The sequence below is a fragment of the Saccopteryx bilineata genome, chromosome 1 (genome assembly GCF_036850765.1).
Source record: "Saccopteryx bilineata isolate mSacBil1 chromosome 1, mSacBil1_pri_phased_curated, whole genome shotgun sequence".
Classification (NCBI taxonomy): Eukaryota; Metazoa; Chordata; class Mammalia; order Chiroptera; family Emballonuridae; genus Saccopteryx; species Saccopteryx bilineata.
The window spans coordinates 24,593,470-24,613,882 of record NC_089490.1 but is presented as its reverse complement, the minus strand read 5'-3'; the positions used below and the strand labels follow the sequence as shown (position 1 = coordinate 24,613,882).

General features: G+C 43.9%; 1 protein-coding gene across 1 annotated transcript in view; it reads left to right on the top strand.

Annotated features, from left to right (window-relative positions):
- Window positions 1–20,413, top strand: part of TNFRSF21 (TNF receptor superfamily member 21) — a 73,270-nt gene that overhangs the window by 36,165 nt on the left and 16,692 nt on the right. The window contains exon 4 of the mRNA XM_066252230.1: window positions 12,754–13,019. Within this exon, the coding sequence (XP_066108327.1) occupies window positions 12,754–13,019 (266 nt within the window). The remainder of the gene's footprint in view (window positions 1–12,753; window positions 13,020–20,413) is intronic.

Genomic DNA, 20,413 nt, shown 5'->3' with positions numbered 1-20,413 from the left:
TAGAGTCCAGTTGTAGGAGTGGAATGCGATTTTGTTTTTGTTTTTTTTTGTATAAATACACAAAAGAAATTTGTATTAAAATAATAATAATAGCTTACCAGGTGGTGGCGCAGTGTATAGAGCGTCGGACTGGGATGCGGAAGGACCCAGGTTCGAGACCCTGAGGTCGCCAGCTTGAGCGCGAGCTCATCTGGCTTGAGCAAAGAGCTCACCAGCTTAGACCCAGGGTCGCTGGCTCCAGCAGGGGGTTACTCAGTCTGCTGAGGGCCTGCGGTCAAGGCACAGGTGAGAAAGCTATCAATGAACAACTAAGTAGTCGCAATGCCCAACGAGAAACTGATGATTGATGCTTCTCATCTCTCTCCGTTCCTGTCTGTCTGTCCCTGTCTATCTCTGCCTCTGTAAAAAAAAAAAAAGTAATAATAATAATAAAAAAACAAGCCCAAGGGGGTTAGGTGGGCACCCTGGAAGCTGTGCCCTGTATGTATTTGAACAGTATCAATCTACTCTTCAATCGGGTTTCAGGTATGACTTAAGAAAACATTTCATCTAAAAAGTTAAAACTGTCATATGCAATGTTCAGAAATGAACAGCAAATGCAGTGTGTTAGGAATCCGATAAGTAACCCTCCCCTTCGTTTCTTTTTCTACAGTAAGGCTATGGGGCGCTTGCTACTGCTGACGTAGATCACAGGGTGATTTGAGGATGCCCAGATGACATAGACTGGGGCGACGAACATATTTTTCTAACTTTCTGAGGAAGGTTTCTGCTTCCATGAAATTTTCGTTGTTTGTTTTAGCAAAGCTTTGATAGAATACTTTTTCAGGTACCGTATCTCGTTCTAAGCATTTGATAAAGATTAACTTAATTTTCTTAACATGTGAGGTAGACCCGCTCTCATTACCATTTGATAGATGGAAAAACGGAGGCACAGAGACTAGCCTGCCCACTGTCACACAGCCAGGCAGGGACAATACAGGTTCTACACTCGGGCGCCAGTCTGACTCTAGACACTGCCCCTGGGTTCTTAGAATCTGGATTTATAAAAGTCTAGATTTTTATTTTTCTAATTTAGAGATTTCCAGGTTTCTGTGGTTGATTTTTTTCTTTCTTTCTTTCTTTCTTTCTTTCTTTCTTTCTTTCTTTCTTTCTTTCTTTCTTTCTTTTTTTTTTTTTTTACCATGCTCAATCAAGAAAAATGTATTTCCCTTAGTAACAAAACCCAGCTTGTTCTGAAATGAAACAACCACAAAATTGTCACCAATAAGGAGTTTTCCTCTGTAGAGGTTGTTCTGATTTCCTAGTTTTTTTGAGGGGGGGGGGGGAATTGCTTGAAATGGAAGAATTCAAAAGCCAGTAGCCAGTGACTGAAGGCTGTTTTAAAAAAAACAACAACCAGGGCTGTTTCAAATAAGTCAGAGGTGACGGAGTCCTGCTAACCTGAACTCACGTCTGTTGAACTTGGTTTTCTCAGGACCAGGCAGCAGCGGCTGCGACCAAAGAAGTCCTCCTCCCTTTGCCAGAAACCTCCCTGGCTAAAAATTCCAGACAGTCATCCTGTCTGTCACCCCAGATTTCCTATGGGACCTAGGCTTGAAGGGTAAACACCAGAAAGCCAGGCTGAAGGGAGCAGATTATTCCCTTTAAGAGGCAGCTGTGCCAGCTGTGCCAGCGCGGCGCCCCCGAGCTGCCAGGGCCACAGCCCCCTCACAGCGGAAGGGCCAGGTGGGCTGTTTCTACCCACGCCCTTTACCCCTCCTGCCTTGTCCACCTTTGCGTCCAGTAATGCCATTTCCAGCAGACAACTCCTTTCTGTGTAACGTCTTTGGATATTGGAGGATTAGAAAACGCAGAGAAGTGTTGTAGGAGACAAGCCTTCTATTGCGGCAGTTTAGAAAGCATTATCCCGAGCTGTGTGGCTGAGGATAAAGTGGCCAGGGACAAAGAAGCTGAGGTGGCTGGCCTTTGCCCTGGGGACTGGAGACTTCTGTTTTTCCCCGGTCCACCCACGGATGACTTCTTCCTCTAGGCTTCAGAAGGAAGGTATTTATTTTCATTAAATGTATATTTTAATCTATAATTTACCTAGCAGCCTTTGACTTTGAGCTAGTTGGGATGTTGAAAAACAAATCAGCATTTTCTCCACGGAGGGCTAAAATGCAAATAGGAAAAAAAAATCTTTAAAAATTAGTGTCCTCGAATCAACCCGCTCGGGTATTATGCGTGCAGATTTTGCAGAGTATGAGGAATTTCTAGAATTCTATTGATCTTTCTTCATGACCAATTGGTTGTAAACATTGCAGTGTGTGCAGAGTCCCACATATTAATGTGTTGATGCTATGTTGAATTTTAAAAAGTGGGTTTAATTTAGAAATAAAAAAGAATAACTCTTAACCATATTTCATCAAATCTAAGATGCAACTGATTGTGAGATATACCATTATTTATATCCCACTGAGGAAAAATCACCAGAGCAACTAAACTGTGAAAAGGTGTTGGCTGAAATACGCACTCGGATGTCTTGGCATCAGCCCCAGTCTGACCCTTTTTCTATAGAGTCTGACAACATGATTTGAACCGCGTTGTTCAGTGCTCAGGTCTCCTCTGCTTGGCCCACTGGCAGCATTGGGCACCTCCATTCCCTTCTCCCCGACACACTTCCTTCCCTTGGCCTCCTGGACGCATCCTCCTGCTTCTCTCGCCTCTTAGACTCTTCCTTCTACGTCTTCTTGGCAGGCTCTCCTTCAACCTGCAATCTCAGCAGTGGAAAGCCCAGGGCTCAGGACACACCACTCTTTTCGACTTGCACACTCTTCCTCCCTTGCTGACCCATGCCTTTAAAATACTCTCTATCTGCTGGTGATTCCCAAGGGCACATATCCAGCCTGCATCTCGTACCTGAATTCAACCTGTGGATATCTTCCTGTGTGCTCGGCAGAGCCAGATGTCTAATAGGCAACCCGCTCTTAAGACGTCTAAAGCTGAAGCCCAAACCATACGTCCACGTCCGCTTCCCCTTGCAGAAAGGGGCCCCTCTAGTCTTCTGGTTGCTGAGGCCAAAACCTGAGAGCTATTCTTCATTCCTGTCCTTCCTTCCTTCCCACCCCCTCCTGGGTCCACTGGTGAATCCAATCAGCTCTACCTTTAAAATATATACAAACGCTGACATTTCTTGTCATTCCCACATCTACCACACTGGCCCCAGCCACAGTCACCTCTCTCCTGGATCATTGCTGTGTCCTCTGACTGGCTGCTCCACTTCTGTCTTGTTTATTCTTGACACAACAGCCAGAACGATCTGTTCAAATGGAAGTCAGACCATGTCATTCTCTGTTAACTCCAGTGACCTCCATTGCACTCCGGGCAGCAGCCCGGACGGTCCAACGCGGGCTGTGCTCCTGCCCTGCCACTTGTCCCAGCTTGACGCCCGCTTCTCTCCCCCGGGCTCACTGGTTCCAGCCTCCTGCTCCTCCTCGTCCATGCCAACATCTCTCCGTCCTGCCGCGCCCTCTTCCTGCCCAACCCTTCCCCCAGATACCTGCACGGCTTCCCCCCTTACCCGCTTTAGATCTTGATCAGAATGGTCAATGCCAGTGAGCTCTTCTTTTAGATATGGGGGAGATGACCCTGGATCTAAAATTGAGCTCTGCCCCCTCCAGCCCCTTTCCCCATTCTCCTTTTCTCCATAGCATTCTTCCCTACCTAACACACTAAATATTTTATTACTTTTTTTTTTTTTCTATTCTCCTTGCATCCCCCAGTAGAATGCAGGTTTCAGGAGGAAAAAAATACTTTATCTTGCTTGGTTCGCTGCCATATCCCCAGTGCCTAGAATAGTGTCTGGAGCAAGTAAGTGCTCACTGCATGTTTGTTGAATGAATAAATGAACAGCTTCAGACACTGACTAAGGTTAGGAGAAGGGAGGCAATTTTAGATTTGTGGATTTTGTTTTCCTCTGTGGAAGGAAATAAAGGATTATTAGTTTTTCTCACAGGCTCAGTGATAACTGTTCCATCTGGGAAACTGTCTGTTTTGATAGCGTTTGTCTTTGGTAAATATTCTGTCCATTTAACTCACGAGAATTTTACACAGTGGTTTAAAAATGATTTTAAATTTATTGATTTGAGAAAGAGAGAGAAACATTGATTGGTTGTTCCATCCATTTGTGCATTCATTGGTTGATTCCAGCGTGTGTCTTGACCTGGGATTGAACCCGTAACCTTGGCATATGAGGATGACACTCTAACCAGTTGTGTTACCCAGCTGAGGCTTACACAGTGGGTTTTTAGTCTCCTCCAAGATTCACCTGAGTTTGGCCGTTGAACCTTCAATAAGATAATGTTTAATTTTGTTTCAGAAATCACTTTTTCGGTTTAAAATGAAATCTAAATATTTCCTTCAATATTTGTAACAGCTAGGAAAGCAGTATTTTTTAAAAGAAATTTTTATTGTTAAGTGAGAATTGGGGGGGCAGACAAACTCCTGCATGCGCCCTGACCGGGGTCTAGCTGACAAGCCCCCTACCAGGTGATGCTCTGCCTGTCTGGGCTGAGAAAGCAGTATTTTTTTTCTAACTCAAGGCAAACCAAGTTCCCAGAGCTAAGGAAGCAGTTTCCTGTGTGCTGCGCTGGGAGTGATCCCTGTTGATGCCATTTTCGATCCATCCTGTGACATGCTGCCTAATGCAACAGCACGTCTACATGTGAGGTTGTCACTTTTAGAGCACTTACCCCGTTATCAGGCCAGACAATCACCTGGATGGCTCCTTTCCGCAGGAGGATTTTGCTGCCAAGGGAGAACCCATGAAACTTTGTTCTTGCTGAGCTCTGGTCCTGGACGTGGACGCTGGGGACTGCCCTATATGGGAAGAGGGCACCGGGAGAGGGAGAGGTTGCTGCACAGCACTGGGTTTCCGTGCCTCCGGGGTCCCACCCATTGGTGACCACTCCGTGGGCCTTCCTTGTCATTATTACAATGACTGGAGATCTGGCGGGCCCACACGGCAGAGGTGTGCGGGTCTGTGGCTGCTCAGGTACTTCCCGGCTTGTTACAGAAGCTAATAACGGGATGGTAAGTGGTGGAGGCTTTCAGGCAAGAAGGGAGGGAAAACAAAAACTCGTTCATTAATTAATTCATTCAAAGATACTCATTGTACTTCTATTACGTGCTAAGCTCTTGGAGGTCCTGCGGATAGCAGTAATGAAGACAGATGTGAGGCTTGGGCAAAAGGTGGGCAGAAAATTACCATTCTACAGGGAAGAACATTGATTCTAAGGATGCTAAAGCCAGGCTATTATTCAAATTCCCAAACTTGACCTACGCTGTTCTGTGCATATATTATGGCCTTCTTTTTGCCCTTGTATCAGTAATTTGAGAGCCTCAGGTCACAGCACATTAGAATAAAGAGCATGTCCGCGGGGGTGCCGGGGATCTGGGCAGCGGTAAAGGAAAGTAGCCTTGAGTTCACCCCTCCTGATTCTCACCGGTGTGTCTCAGGAAACCGCAGTGCCTGGGCGGAGCCCTCTGTCCTGGGACGAGGTTGAGCATTAGTTACCTACACAGGAATTTTCCCATTGTTTGTCCCTGTACCTCTCTTTCTGGAAGCATATATAATGAGAACTGACATGACAGTGAACAATTTGGGGGGATGCCGTGAGAATGCTGTACTTTGTAAATGACGACCACTTGGTACTGTGAAAAAGCTTATCACCGTATTTTATTTCTCCGCGTACCCTTTTGGGGCGAAGTCGGGTCGTGCAGCGTGAAACCCCACGTGCTGGGCCGTGGGTGACAGGCGGCCTTTGTTTCCTTGGCTCTGTCATCACTGTCCTCCATACCTCGTCCGGGGATGGCTTTCATACGGGCTCTTAATGGTGGCATTCATTTCAGATGTGTATCTCCAAAAGGAGAGAGCTTTAATACATTCTCTTATTATAAAGGTCAATTCAGGTTTCCATGAAAAGAGCAGCGAGCCTTGTTTGCATACTTCAGCTCGCACTGAGCTCAGAAGAGGGCTGTCACCAGATAACATCTAATTCAGGGTTTTATAATGCACCGGAGAATGCCATTTTTTCCATAATTACCCAGCCGATCGTCTCGTGCCTGTCTCTCACTGGACCTGGGCAGCGTCAACCGGGACACTGTGGGGGTGGCCGCACATGGTCTTTGTTTTCACATTGATCTTTCTGTGGATGATGCCCGTCCTGGGCAGTGGAGCCCCTTCTAACACGTACTGTGAGGTTCTGAAAAGCACAGAAAGCCAGGATTCTGGTGCCTGGCTTCCTTGTTCAGCACCTGTAATTCTGGAGTTAAAACTTTTGTCTATGTCAGTGGTTCTCAACCTTTCTAATGCCGTGACCCCGCAATACAGTTCCTCAAGTTGCGGTGACCCCCAAACCAAAAAATAATTTTGGTGGCTACTTCATAACTGTAATTTTGCTACAGTTATGATTCGGAATGTAATCACATTGCTTTAGGCGACCCCTGTGTTTTGGTCGTTCGACCCCCACCGGGGTTGCGACCCACAGGTTGAGAACCGCTGGTCTATGTGGAGTCCCTCTCACCTCTTATTGTCCAGTGATAGTTGTCCATGCAGAAGTGGACGGGATGGGGTAGGAGCACCCGTGTGCACTGAGGTGCTGTGATTGGTGGTTTTAATACTTGGTTCCATAAACATGCTTACCCGCTGTATGAGAGGTGGTATTTTCATTTTACTGGTATCGACACTAAAATCTCTGAGGTTGTCATTGGCCCAAGGTCATGGAGTTGGAAACCATTTCTTGTGACTGTCAAGTTTGTGATCTATTCACTACTTACATCTTAAAATTTACAAGCCGTTTACTTGGAGCCAGTGCCACCTGAGCACACACCACTGCTGGCAAAGCACACACTCCGGTTTATAGGCCTGGATGCCCTCGATAACTTGTTTAGAAACCTGAGCCACTCCCAGAGCTCCAGGATCTGACATCAGACACAAAGCAAAGTTAAACTCCACGCCTCTGTTTATCACTGCTTCGGTGGGTGGAAGGTTGTATTGCTTTTCAACCTAAGAAAAGAAGAAACTTGGCATCACATTCAGCTAAACAATTCAGGTCAGTTTAACACACAGCAACTGTCTTCTGTCTAAATGGAAGCTAGCTCTGATGGGAGAGATGACCAAGCAGAGAACTGGTCTTTGTTTCATTTACTTTTATTTCACATTAAGGTTAATAACTGGGGTGGAAACTTTTATTGTTGTGTGTGCGCGTGCCCATGTATTCTTGTTTTCTTTAACGAAATGCTTTTCTAAATCACTATGCCATTCAATAGTCTAGGTCTCTTTTATTTTTAAAATTTTTTTAGTGAGAGGAGGGGAGGCAGAGACAGACTCTCACAGGCACCCCGACTGGGATCCACCCAGGAAGCCCACTAGGGGCAATGCTCTGCCCATCTGGGGCCCTTGCTCCATTGCTCAGCAACTGAGCTCTTCTTAGAGCCTGAGGCAGAGACCATGAAGCCATCCTCAGCACCTGGGGCCAACTTGCTCTAATCAAGCCTTGACTACAGGAGGAGAGGAGGAGAGAAAGAAGGGGAGAGCGAGCGCGCGCGCGCGCGAGAGAGAGAGAGAGAGAGAGAGAGAGAGAGAGAGAAGCGAGAGGGGGAGTGGTAGAGAAACAACAGATGGGTGCTTCTCCTGTGTGCCCTGACTGGGAATTGAACCCAGGATATCCACATGCCAGGCCGATGCTCTCCCACTCAGGGCCTAGTCTAGGTCTCTTTAAATTGCTAAAGTTTCAGGGGTTGGTGAACTACATTACAGTACTTGCCATATCAAACCCAATATTAGCTTTTTGTAAAGAAGGCCTCACTTAGGACACAGCCACACTCATTTGTATTGTCTAAGGCCGCTTTCACGTTAACAACCAAGTGGAGCTGCGACAGAGATCGTGTGGTTCTCAAAGCCTAAACTAATGATATTTATTGTTGACTTTTACAGAAAAAGTTTACTGTCTTCTTCTTTTTAGAATATCATAGGTGCCATAGTTTTAAAGAAAAAAAATTTACCTGCTGATTGCAGAGAAAACCTTCTCAGCCTCTGCTTGGTCGGTAATCACAGGCCAGGAAGAAGCACACACGCTGTGGCCAAGCCCGAGTGCGTTCATATGTACTATAGTCTAGAAGACTGTGAGGAATATAATTCCAGTGGGCATTCGGGCTCCCCTGTACCACTGCATTCTTTATTAACCACAACAGAGGTACCTACTGCTAGCTAGCTGGGTGACTTAGAACTGGACAGCAACCTTTTTCCATAAGATTCCTCATCAAGAAAATTACTTAAAAATTATTTATATCCCACATAATAGTATATAGCTATATAAACTATATAAAAATACATGTTCTATATATGCATGTGTTATCTATACAGTTTAAAAAGGAATAATAAAGCCTGACCAGGTGGTGGCACAGTGGATAGAGCGTCAGACTGGGATGTGGAGGACCAAGGTTCAAGACCCCCAGGTCACCAGCTTGAGTGTGGGCTCATCTGGTTTGAAAAAGCTCACCAGCTTGGACTCAAGGTCGCTGGCTCTAGCAAGGGGTTACTTGGTCAGCTGTAGCCCCACGGTCAAGGCACATAGGAGAAAGCAATCAATGAACAACTAAGGTCTCGCAATGAAAAACTGATGATTGATTCTTCTCATCTCTCTTCGTTCCTGTGTCTGTCCCTGTCTATCCCTCTCTCTGACTCTCTCTCTGTCTCTGTAAAAAAATAAAAATAAAGGAATAATAAAATAAGCATTGAAAATTACAAAATAAAAAGACCCGTTTTCTTACCATCCAGCTTAGAAACAGAACCTTGTGACTCTCTTCTGTGCACCTCGCCAGTAACCTTCTCTTCTCTTCCTCCAGAGATAACGATGTACTTCACTTTGGTTTCACTGCCCTGCTGCTTTTTGCTATTGTTGTATTTAGTTTTGCCTACAATGTTTTTCTAAAGGGAACACTTTTGTGTTTCATCGCTGTTAATACATATTCTAGTTGGACTCTCTGGCCAGTAAACACAGTCATACAGAGTGGCTGCTCAAGAAATTCTCCTGAAATATTTTGCAGGTGTTTCTTTTCTTCTTGGTGATGAGGTGGGGACAAGGCGCATGGGACGCACGGGGAGTTCGGGCTGGTCTCCCTTCCTGTGCCGAGGTTTTGTGATTGTACGCCAGGGGGAAAGGCTGGTGTCTCCAGAGGGAGCCGTTGTCTCTGCCATCTTTCGATTGATCACCTGCCATAGTGGGAGAGGGCAGTGGCGTAGGATGTTGTGGACCAGGTCAGTTCACGTGAGGTGACTCCATGTTTTCCTAGTGAAGAATAAGATGAAAACTGGTTTGTAGGCCTTAAATTTAACTTCCAGTCAAGTTCAGTTGAAGGAAAATCTCATTGTATCTATTCTTTGTGTTTTTCTTTTTTTTCCCCTTTATTTTGTGGCCTGAAAAAAAAAAAAGTATAAATACTGTGTTTTGGAAGAAGGAGCTGTCATTAGGCTTAAGCCTTTTCAACTCTGTAATTACTCTATAAAGGCTGTGTATTTGCATCAGAAATGCATTTAAGTCTTAAGTTATTGTGCCCAGTCTATGGAGTATTTATAATGATGGGGTACTTCCAAAAATAAATCAACTCTATAGAAAATGCTAATCAGCTCATCCCCAGGGACCCTAGTGAGTATCTCCATTGTACAAATGAGGAAATGGACATGACAGTTAGTGGTTTGCCCAAAGCCACACTGTCATTGGCATTATGAAGATTTAAGCAATGGACCCACATACAGGAAAACACAGTCATGTTTTCATGTAAGACACTGTGGACCTTAGTCAAATTGACCTAAATTAAGATTCAGGGACTAATAAGCCTTTTGGTGTTTGGCACCTTCTACCACATCAACCACAAAGAGCTGCCTTACTCCTCAAAGTTACCTGTGGGTTTTTTTGAGGAGTCTGTTTGCTTGAAATCGAAAGCTCTGTATCTGGCTAAACACAACTATGAAACTAAAAGAAACTGGTTCAAGTATATTTTATATTGCCAAGGAAAACAGCATGAGAAGTACAGTAATGTCTCAATTTGTGGCATTCTACTTTTACAGTTGACAAGCAGCCTCTACTAAGAATCTCCTTTTTAAAAACCACTTTTGGGAGGTTGATTCAGGGTGTGTATGCAGCCTTCTAAATCATCTGCTTCAATAAGACTGCGTGGTAGAATAAAAATTTTATTTATTTATTTATTATTATTACTTTTTTTAGCAAGAGAGAGGCAGACAGGAAGGAGAGAGATGAGAAGCATCAACTATGTCACTTCAGTTGTTCATTGATTGCTTCTCATATGTGCCTTGACCGAGGCTCCTGCTGAACTAGTGACCCATGCTCAAGCCAATGACCTTGGGCTTCAAGCCAGTGACCACAAGGTCATATCGATGATCCCCTGTTCAGTCTGGTAACCCCATGCTCAAGTGGGCGACCTCGGGGTTCCGAACCTGGGTCCTCAGCATCCCAGGTCGATGCTCTACCCACTGCACTACCACCTGGTCAGGCTAGTGTAAGGATTTATATTGAAGAACCAGAGTCTTCCATTTTCAAAGACAATTGTAGAATTAATATTTTTTTCTTAGGCAGAAATCGATAGCTCAATTTAAATTTGTAAATATATCCCCCAATAACTGATTCATGTCAAAAAGCCCTCCCCCCTTTATTCTCTTCTTTTACCTTTCTTCACTAAACTTCATTTGGGAACATGACCCCATTTTTTTTAATCAAGTAGCAAATGTTCTTAGGCATTTTAACTATAGTAACTCTCGTATCAGGGCATGTATGCATGGCCTCACTGGAAGACATGGTGTTGACTCAGAGGACTTGCCCGCCTGTTGGATAAACTACCAGAGCCCTTACTGTGAGGTTCCACACACACCCTGTGAATAAATTTGGGCAAAGCCATCATGTAATTGCAGAGAGAAGGTTCAGTAAAGAGTATGCCACTCAGGGAACGCTGCTCCTTATAGAGTCCCGTGCCAGGCGCCTGTCCTGAGTTTGCAGACTCCGAGATTTGATTTCAGCGTTTCACCCTGTATGCATCAAATCTGAGGACTGCAAAACCCACACTGACTGAGTTTATCAGTGACTGATGAACCAGAATGACAATACGTAACATTACCCTGTATGTCGGGCCTAGCATCCAACCTACCTACCTTTGTAATATTGGACAAACTGAATAACTTTCCGAAGTGTTTTTTTTTTCCTACCTGTGTAGTTGGAATGTTAATGCTCTATAAAGATGTTCAGTGAGCTCATGTCTTAATATAATGCCTGGAACATAACAGCTATTGTTATTATAGTGTCATTCATTTTGGCTGTTGTCTTCATTATAATGGCAAGTCAATTTGGGAGACAAAATAATAGATCAGAAAATTGCTTCCTGAGTATCAATTAGAACACAGAAAGTCAGAAGTTCTTTTTCTTTTTTTAGGTGAGAGGAGGAGAGATAGATTCCTGCATATGCCCCGACAGGATCCACCCAGCCAGCAACCCGGCTGGGGGATGCTCCCTACTGAGCTGTGTTTAGTGCCTGAGGCTGTGGTGCTGGGACCAATCCTGAGCACTGGGGCCATGAGCTCAACCCAATCGAACCACTGGCTGGGGGAGGGAAGAGGTAGAGAAAGGGGTGTGGGAGGGGAAGAGAAGCATGGTTGCCTCCCCTGTGTGCCCTCACTGGAATCGAACCTGGGACATCCATATGCTGGTGGACGAGCCACTGGCCAGGGCCAGAAAGTCAGAAGTTCTTAAGGAACACCTCCATGGGGCTAAACAGCTGGGTAGATTGTCAGTTGACATGGGCACTGTTGCTGAAATCTGAACACCCTTTACCCAGACAGTGCTGGACAGACGCCATTGCAGTTTTCATCTATGGCTTACGTTTTCCTAGATTTATTGAAGTCACCGCTTTTTTAGTCTGGGAGCCTCTAATTTATTTGGTTCTTTAAAAAAAATTTTTTTTTCTGGCCCTGGCCGGTTGGCTCAGCGGTAGAGCGTCGGCCTAGCGTGCGGAGGACCCGGGTTCGATTCCCGGCCAGGGCACACAGGAGAAGCGCCCATTTGCTTCTCCACCCCTCCGCCGCGCCTTCCTCTCTGTCTCTCTCTTCCCCTCCCGCAGCCAAGGCTCCATTGGAGCAAAGATGGCCCGGGCGCTGGGGATGGCTCTGTGGCCTCTGCCTCAGGCGCTAGAGTGGCTCTGGTCGCAACATGGCGACGCCCAGGATCGGCAGAGCATCACCCCCTGGTGGGCAGAGCCTCGCCCCATGGTGGGCGTGCCGGGTGGATCCCGGTCGGTCGGGCGCATGCGGGAGTCTGTCTGACTGTCTCTCCCTGTTTCCAGCTTCAGAAAAATGCAAAAAAAAAAAAAAAAAAAAAAAAATTTTTTTTTCTTTTATTAGTTACAAAGGAATTACTCTTGTTACTTTGTTTGGGTTTGGCTTTCAAAACATCTTTTTAGGGGCGATTTATTATATTATCAGGGCTATTCCTTCTGGTTCCACATTCAGGAATTGAAATTTGCAGGCAGCTTCCTTCCTCACTGTCCCCAGGATGGGCTGCGTGTGCCAAGTGCTTATAGGAGGCAAAGCATTCCTTTGACGTCTATCAATAAGCCTGCTTCTTTCAGTTCATGAAAACAGCGGCCTTAAAAGACCTTCCCTCACATGCTTTTATTTGTTTTCCGTTTTTCATTTTGTCTCTGGAATAGGTATTGACATCTTGAAGCTTGTAGCAGCTCAAGTGGGAAGCCAGTGGAAGGATATCTATCAGTTTCTGTGCAATGCTAGCGAGAGGGAGGTGGCCGCTTTCTCCAACGGGTACACGGCGGACCACGAGCGCGCCTACGCCGCTCTGCAGCACTGGACCATCCGGGGGCCCGAGGCCAGCCTCGCGCAGCTCATCAGCGCCCTGCGCCAGCACCGGCGCAACGACGTCGTGGAGAAGATTCGTGGCCTCATGGAAGATACCGCCCAGGTAACAGAGTCCAGGCTTCTGCCTTTCCCACTAACCTTGTAGTTCCTGTGCGTCAAATTTTGCCTGACTTGTGTAAGAAGGAAAAATAACTGATATTGTCTAAGCGCGCGCGCGCGCGCGCACACACACACACACACACACACACACATACACACGCTCTTGCCTTGGTTCTCAATGGGTGTTCATGAGAATCATATAGACATCTCTTTAAAAATTCTGGTGCTTTGACTCCCTGAAGACCCAGCTAAGTCAGAATCTCTACGGGGGTTGCTAAGTCCTCTAAGTGATCCTAAGGTTTGGGGTAGGTTCTAATCTAATATCAGACTTTGCAGCCTGATCTCCTTGTAAACAAGGAAGTCTTTTTTTTTTTTTTTTTTTTTCCCTCTAAACCCTTTCTCCACCGGAAGATGTTTTCGGGTTGGGGGGTGGTCTCCCTGCGCATGCCCGCGGTGCTGGTGGCAGTTAATAACAAGATTCGTTCTCCTCCTTGGATGCGTCAATCCCTACATCAGGTGGAAAGAAGGCACAGGGTGTGCTTTATTGATGGTCTCTGGCCGGATGGCACTGGATTTGAATTTTGGCTCAGATACTTCCTAGCTGGGCTTTACTGATGGTCTCTGGCCAATTTATTGATGGTCTCTGGCCGGACAGCACTGGATTTGAATCCTGGCTCAGATACTTCCTAACTGGGTTTTATTGATGGTCTCTGGTCAATTTATTGATGATCTCTGGCCCGACGGCACTGGATTTGATCCCTGGCTCAGATACTTCCTAGCTGGGTGACCAAGAATAAGCAACCTCAACTTTCTTTGCTTCTGTTATTTCATTTGTAAGCCAACTTTGTAGGGTTAATTACAACGAGAAATGAAGTCTGTTATATAGTGCACGACACATTGAAGGTGCTCTGCAAGGGGTAGTGATAACCATGATGCGATTCACTTTACTTAGCCTGTCCTAATCACGATATGTTTCCCTGCAAGGCCATGAATTAAGTACAAATTTGGGTACCGATTTATGTGCCTCACAGATTTGCTTAAAGTTTTGGAACATATTCCCAAAGTTAAAAAAAAAATGCTGCCATTGTGACTTGATAAAACCCACTTAAAATGTAAAAGCTGTTCTGCCCATGTTATTTTCTAGTGATCTAAACTCAGTACCTGAAAGAGCTTATGAATAAACTCTAATTCACCATTTTTCTGCAGCAAATTTTGTGTCTCAAGGGACTTAATTTTATATATTGAAGAACTCCAAATGCTTTTATCTTTTCATACCAACAATGAAGTGTTTCTTCACTATTAAAGTAAATAGTTGTCAGGTGGATCTTTCATCTAAGTGACTAGATGAACATCAGCAGGTGCTGATTGGCTCTAAAGGTGGTCTTTAGAGCTGCTGGCATATTTTTAACTTCTTTTGGAATAGGGAATTTCAGAAGAAAAATACTTCCCAATAGATATAGCGGTGAACATTCAAAGGCACGCACCATTGCCTTATGACTTTCTGGGAACCACTTAAATACGTATGACTCACAACTAAAACTCTGCTTTAAGGAGTTGGCTTTGGGGAAAGGAAAGGGAAGTGTTTAATGTCCTTCGGAACAAAATGGCCACGGTTCGAATGGAAGGCGTCCAGAGGCAGATGCTGTTGTGCTTCCTTGGAGGAGGACTGGGAAGGCCAGGGACAGACTTGCAGAAGGATTTAGATCAGGTGTCCCCAAACTACGGCCTGCGGGCCGCATGCGGCCCCCTGAGGCCATTTATCCAGCCCCCTCCGTACTTCTGGAAGGGGCACCTCTTTCATTGGTGGTCAGTGAGAGGAGCACTATATGTGGGGGCCCTCCAACGGTCTGAGGGACAGTGAACTGGCCCCCTATGTAAAAAGTTTGGGGACCCCTGATTTAGATACTTGAGAATAAGTCACTAGGTCTCCTGGATGATGCGCATAAGAAAGACAAAATGTGACAGATGCCACGTTAGGATCGGTTAAGTGCGATATTTAATATGGTGGAAAGATGACCATGTTGTTAAGGGAAAAGGAGGCCCCTGAACTGTGTTTTGTATTTCTCATCAGAAAAAGCAAAATGTCAACATGGAAGAAATATAAAAATAGGAAAATGAAAACGCATAAATGTTCTATTATTAGACCTAGGTGGTAGGTTTAGAAGCGATTTTCTTTTTTTTATGAAAATTTTCTTTTTTAATCCTTTGCGATAACAAACATTACTTTTGTGATTTAAAATATGTTTTTGAATGACAAAGCTGAGCGAGCACAAGAGAGAGGATAGGCAGGGCTTGTTTCACTGGGCTGAATGGAGAGAGGGACAGCCTCATTTTACGCAAGGCAGAGAAATGATTTATGTGACAGTCAATTCTTCCTATTAGGACTGTGTGAGGTTTGTGGTGTTGGGTCAGATGTGCATAACCGTGTTTCCCCATGTAAAAGGCGCACCTTAATTTTGGGGCCTGAAATTTGGGGGGAAAATGTATTACATAAAGTTATTGAACTCAAATTTTATTCATCTTTAACAATGAGCGCAAAAACAAGCGCAAAAAAGCGGGAAATGCAAGTAAAAACATCTACAACCACTGTATAAGACTCACCCAGTTTTTAAACCCCAAATTTTTAGGAAAAAAGTGCGTCTTAAACATGGGGAATGTGGTACTTCATTTTTTGGTTTCTGCAAATCCATTTCATTTCAGCAAGCATTTAGAATTCGGACCTAGTCTTTGAGGTCCTTTTTCTGAGGGCGGATAGTGATGGTCATGGGGTTTTTAATGTTTCTGTGATGGTGTCATTGAGTTCCATAAAAGTTTGTTGAGTACCTCCTTTATTTCAGGCACTGTCCTAGGTGCTGGGACCTGTGTGCCCCAAGTCTCCATGGAGGGAACTGCATATTGAGGACAGGGATTCATGACAAAAACCACTAGGTCAATGAGTAAGAAAAACAATTAGTCCCAAGAGCCAGACTCCTGTACCTTTTAGTTCTTTCCTTGCTCTGTCTCCTCTGTGATACAAAAAAAAAAAAAATCGAATGCTTATTTTTTGTTATTTATTTTCTATGGAACAGTGGCAGCCAAGCATCTTGCAGCTTTCTCTTTGATTGCTAGTGTGTAGTCTACCTGTTATGAGAGGTTGAGGAGGCACTATTAAGCTTCTTGTTCCGTGTTTAATAATGCCCATCATTGTCTGGCAACATTCTGGACCCAGCTTGGACTCTAATAGCCAACGAGCAAGGATTTCTGACTGCCAGATCTTACTAATGCACAGTCTGTAACTGTGTGTGCACAGTTTATCTCTGAGAGTTGTCGAGTCGGACAAGAGAATTAGAATGCAGGGGGCATAATTGAGACTGATTGTTCCCATCTTATGATGGATTTGTATTCTTCGTGTATTGTGGTTCTGCTGGGGATTAGAGACTTTGCTCCCAGAGCTAATGGACACTTAATATGTAAAAATGACTCCATATCTGTGTTTAAATATGGTTAATGTTTTTTCCTATTCATGAGCCTGAGAGCACCTATGTTGTGCTCTACTCAAAGGCTTAGCCCCGGTGTGCTTTTCAGTGACCTCTGTCAAGAACAGCTGGTCCATTATTAACCATAGTAGCCTATTAGCCATTGTAAAATTAAGCAGAGTCTTACTTAAAAAAAATTTTTTTTTATACTTAGTAAAATCTACTTTTTGAGTCCTTTTTTTAAAGACTTTTTTTTTTTTGAGCAGTTTTAGGTTTAAAACAAAATTGAGAGGTAGGTACAGAGATATCCTGCATATCCCTGGCTCACACGTATGCATAGCCTCCCCCATTATCAACATTGCTCACCAGAAGGGCTCATATTCATATATATATATATATATATATATATATATATACACACACACACACACACACACACACACACACACACACACATATATATTTATTTATTTTAAAACAAAGCGTGTACCTACATTGGCACATCAGAATTATCCATAGTTTACCTTAGAATTCACTCTTGTTGTTGTATGTTCTATGGGTTTGAGCAAATAAATAATAACCCATATCCACCATTATAATATCATACAGAGTATTTTTACTACCCTAAAAATCCTCTGTGTTCTGCCCGTTTATATCTTCCCCCTACCCCCCACCCTTGACATTCACTAATCTTTTTATTCTCCATAGTTTGGCCTTTTTCTGACTATCCTGTAATTGGAATCATACAGTTTACAGCCTTTTCGGATTGGTGTCTTTCATTCAGTAATATGCATTTAAGTTTTCTTCATGTCTTTTCATGACTTGATAGCGCATTTGTTTTTGGCGCTGAGTTAATTACATCGTCTGGATGTACAACACTTATCCGTTCACCCTCTTGACCCTTTATCTCAGGAATGAGTTGTATTTTTCAGTACTTCCTTCTTTCAATGTCTAAACTGTACCCAGCCTTCTAGAATTATAGCTCTTCTTACCTTCCAGGGCCGAGCTTTTGGAAGAAGCAGCAAAGCAGTGGGACAGTGTTTGGATGTTACTGGGACTTGGCCAGAGCTATTTAAAAACCCTAATACAACATTCCAAATTGTATATTATCTCTTTTTTCTGTTCTTTTACTTTGAGTTTTTCCTGTAGCTTTATTTAAAGACAGTTTTTTTGTTGTTGTTGTTAAGTGGCATATATTTAAGATTTTTAAAAATCTAGCCTGACACTTTTTGTCATGTATTTAGGGAATTTCAGTGTGGTTACATGTTTAAGGTAATTACTCATATATTTGAGTTCAAATCCACTCTCTTGTTATTTTGTATTTGTCCTGTCTGTACTCTTCTTTCTGGCCTTCTGAATTAATGAAATATTTGTATTATTCCACTTCTTCTGTTCTGTTAGGCTGTTAGTGAACACGTTTTTTTGCTTTCCCTGAGCGGAGACCATGGAGATTACAGCATGCACACTTTAATTATGAGAGACATTCTGTAAATGTGCACTTTTCACTGTTTCCAAACAACACAGCAGCCTCAGAAGACTTGAATCCTGTTTAATCTTCTCTTGGATTATGCTTTATGTTGACATGAATTTTAACATTACACCTTTCTTAACCCCTCAAGAGACACAACAGTTCTGATTTCACACGATCAGGATTCACATTGTTTTACTTGCAGATAAATATTTTCTGCTGTTCTTCCTTTTATTTCTGCGGCTTCCGCTTCCACCTGCGGTCATTTTTCTTTGGCCTAAAGGAATAGTTCCTGTAGGTTCCCAGCAATACGCCCTGTTTTTCTTTGTCTGGAAAATGCACACTAAGTAAATAAATTGCATTATTGGCCCTTTGTTTTTGAAGGATAGCTGGAAAATAGAATTTAAGCTTGACAGTAATGTTCCTTCAGTACTTGCATGCCTGGCTTTACGGTTCCCCTGCTGAACAGCAGAGGAGATGAGGCAATTTTATTTTTAAATATATATTACATAACAGATGATGTGTGCACTATTATACCAGGCACCTAGGGCAATGCGAAGATGAGCAAGTAAAGACCAAGCCATTGCCATCATGGTAGCTTACAGTTGAATGGGAGAAACATATCTCTACTTATATACATAATTTAAGGGAGTAGATCCACAGGAGTGGGAGGAGGGGCTCCAAATTGGAACCGCAGTGTGGAGGCGCGGGCGCCAGGTTCAGTTCCTGTCTCAGCAGCATCTTACTTTGGGGCTGTTATGATGAATGATTTGATCTCTCTGCCTCAGTTTTTTTCTGGAGAAAATGGGAACACCACCAGTGCCTCTCCAGTGAGCTGTTGTAAAAATTAGATAGCACTCGCAGTCAGTGCTTAAAGACTGTGCACTCTTAATAGTCGCAATTATTCCCAGGCTCTAGAGGTAAGAGAGATGGGAGACTGTTTCTAACTAGGCCCAACTCTTACACATAATGGATCCTTTAAATCCTGAACAGCGAGGGTTACTTAGGGTTGGGTGGGGAGGCACTCCCAATTCCAAGACCGCTTAGAGGGTTGAGCACAAGGGTTGCTCTCTGGGTTCAGTGCCCAAGAACTGGAAATTCCAGCTAATTGTAAATATTTATGCCTCACTGCCCTAGCGAATGTTCCCAGGCTGGCCGGGGGTGTTTTCTCTAGTGGAGAAAGAAAGGTGATGGGGAAGCGTGCAGATAACGCGCTGTTCTTCCCATAGCTGTCAGAAATAGGGAGGCAAACCTGAGCAACTGAATTTTTAGGTTTCCTTTTATGCTTTTTTTTTCTTTTCTTTCAGAAACTTGGTGTATTTAGAGAGGTTTAATTGGTGCAATCTTTCTCCGCCCACCCCTCCCTCGAAGGGATGCGGACTTGTTTGTGTTTTTATTGATCCAGATTTTTCTGTGTAAAATGGGATTTCAAGTGGTTATCCAAATTCAGTGAGGTAATAGCTTGTTAAGCTGTGGGATGAAAAATAAAGCAAGGTATTAAAGTGATGCTTGATGAGATTTGAATTCTGACGTTCCTTTGTTGTTTCATTTTGAAAAAAGGAAGAGAAAGGAATTTTATGAACATTCAAAAATGATAATATTAAAAACAAACACAGTAACTTAAAAATAATGCAAAGTGTTGCTTTAGCTGTCGGCTTTGACCAGAGCTTTCACAAATGTAAAGAATTGATGTTGATCAGGCAGGGAGTTGGGTGACCTTATTCCTCCTTCTGTCCTACTATGAAATTAGGTAGATTAAAACTACACTGTAATTTAGCAACCAGTGGACCTGAAACCAATGTTGTTGTTATTGACTTGTATGTAGTAGAATGATTTTATTTTTGATTTTTGTTAGGGTATCTTATCCTTTCCAGAAACCACATGGTACTACATCCTGGGGGGACAGTTTGTTCTCTCTCTCTCTCTCTCTCTCTCTCTACCACAGTAGACTCTGTGTTGGAGACTGGGTGGCTTCTCTCTGTGTAATCAACTGGGAGATTCTAAGCAGTGGGAAGAGCACTGGGCACTCTCTTGGCGAGGACAACCCCTGCTTCTGCTGCCGGGGGAACTACAGTTACTGATTTTTTGTTTACCAGCTGCAGGATGCAGCTGTCCTTAGCATCTAAGGGCTGACTGAGCCCAGCTATTTTCAGAAATTTCATATAGTGAGGACGAGTTGAGGCAAATAGCAGCTGTACGTTTAACTGTTGGCTTTTTGGCTATTCAGATGTCTCTTTTTCACTTTGCCAGTTGGTCACCTCTTAGAAAATCAGGATTCTTGCCCTCGGGTGTTAAGACGTTGGCTAAACCTGCCTGTGTCTAGCCCTCCGCCTCCCTGTTGCGATGCCATCACATATGGGGTCATTTAAGGTCAGGTTACTTAATTTGTGGGGTGTGCCTGTGGGCTCTGGGGAACTTCTGGGCTGATGAGAAGGAGACATTATAAAAGGATTGCTGACACACAGTAGGCCCAGG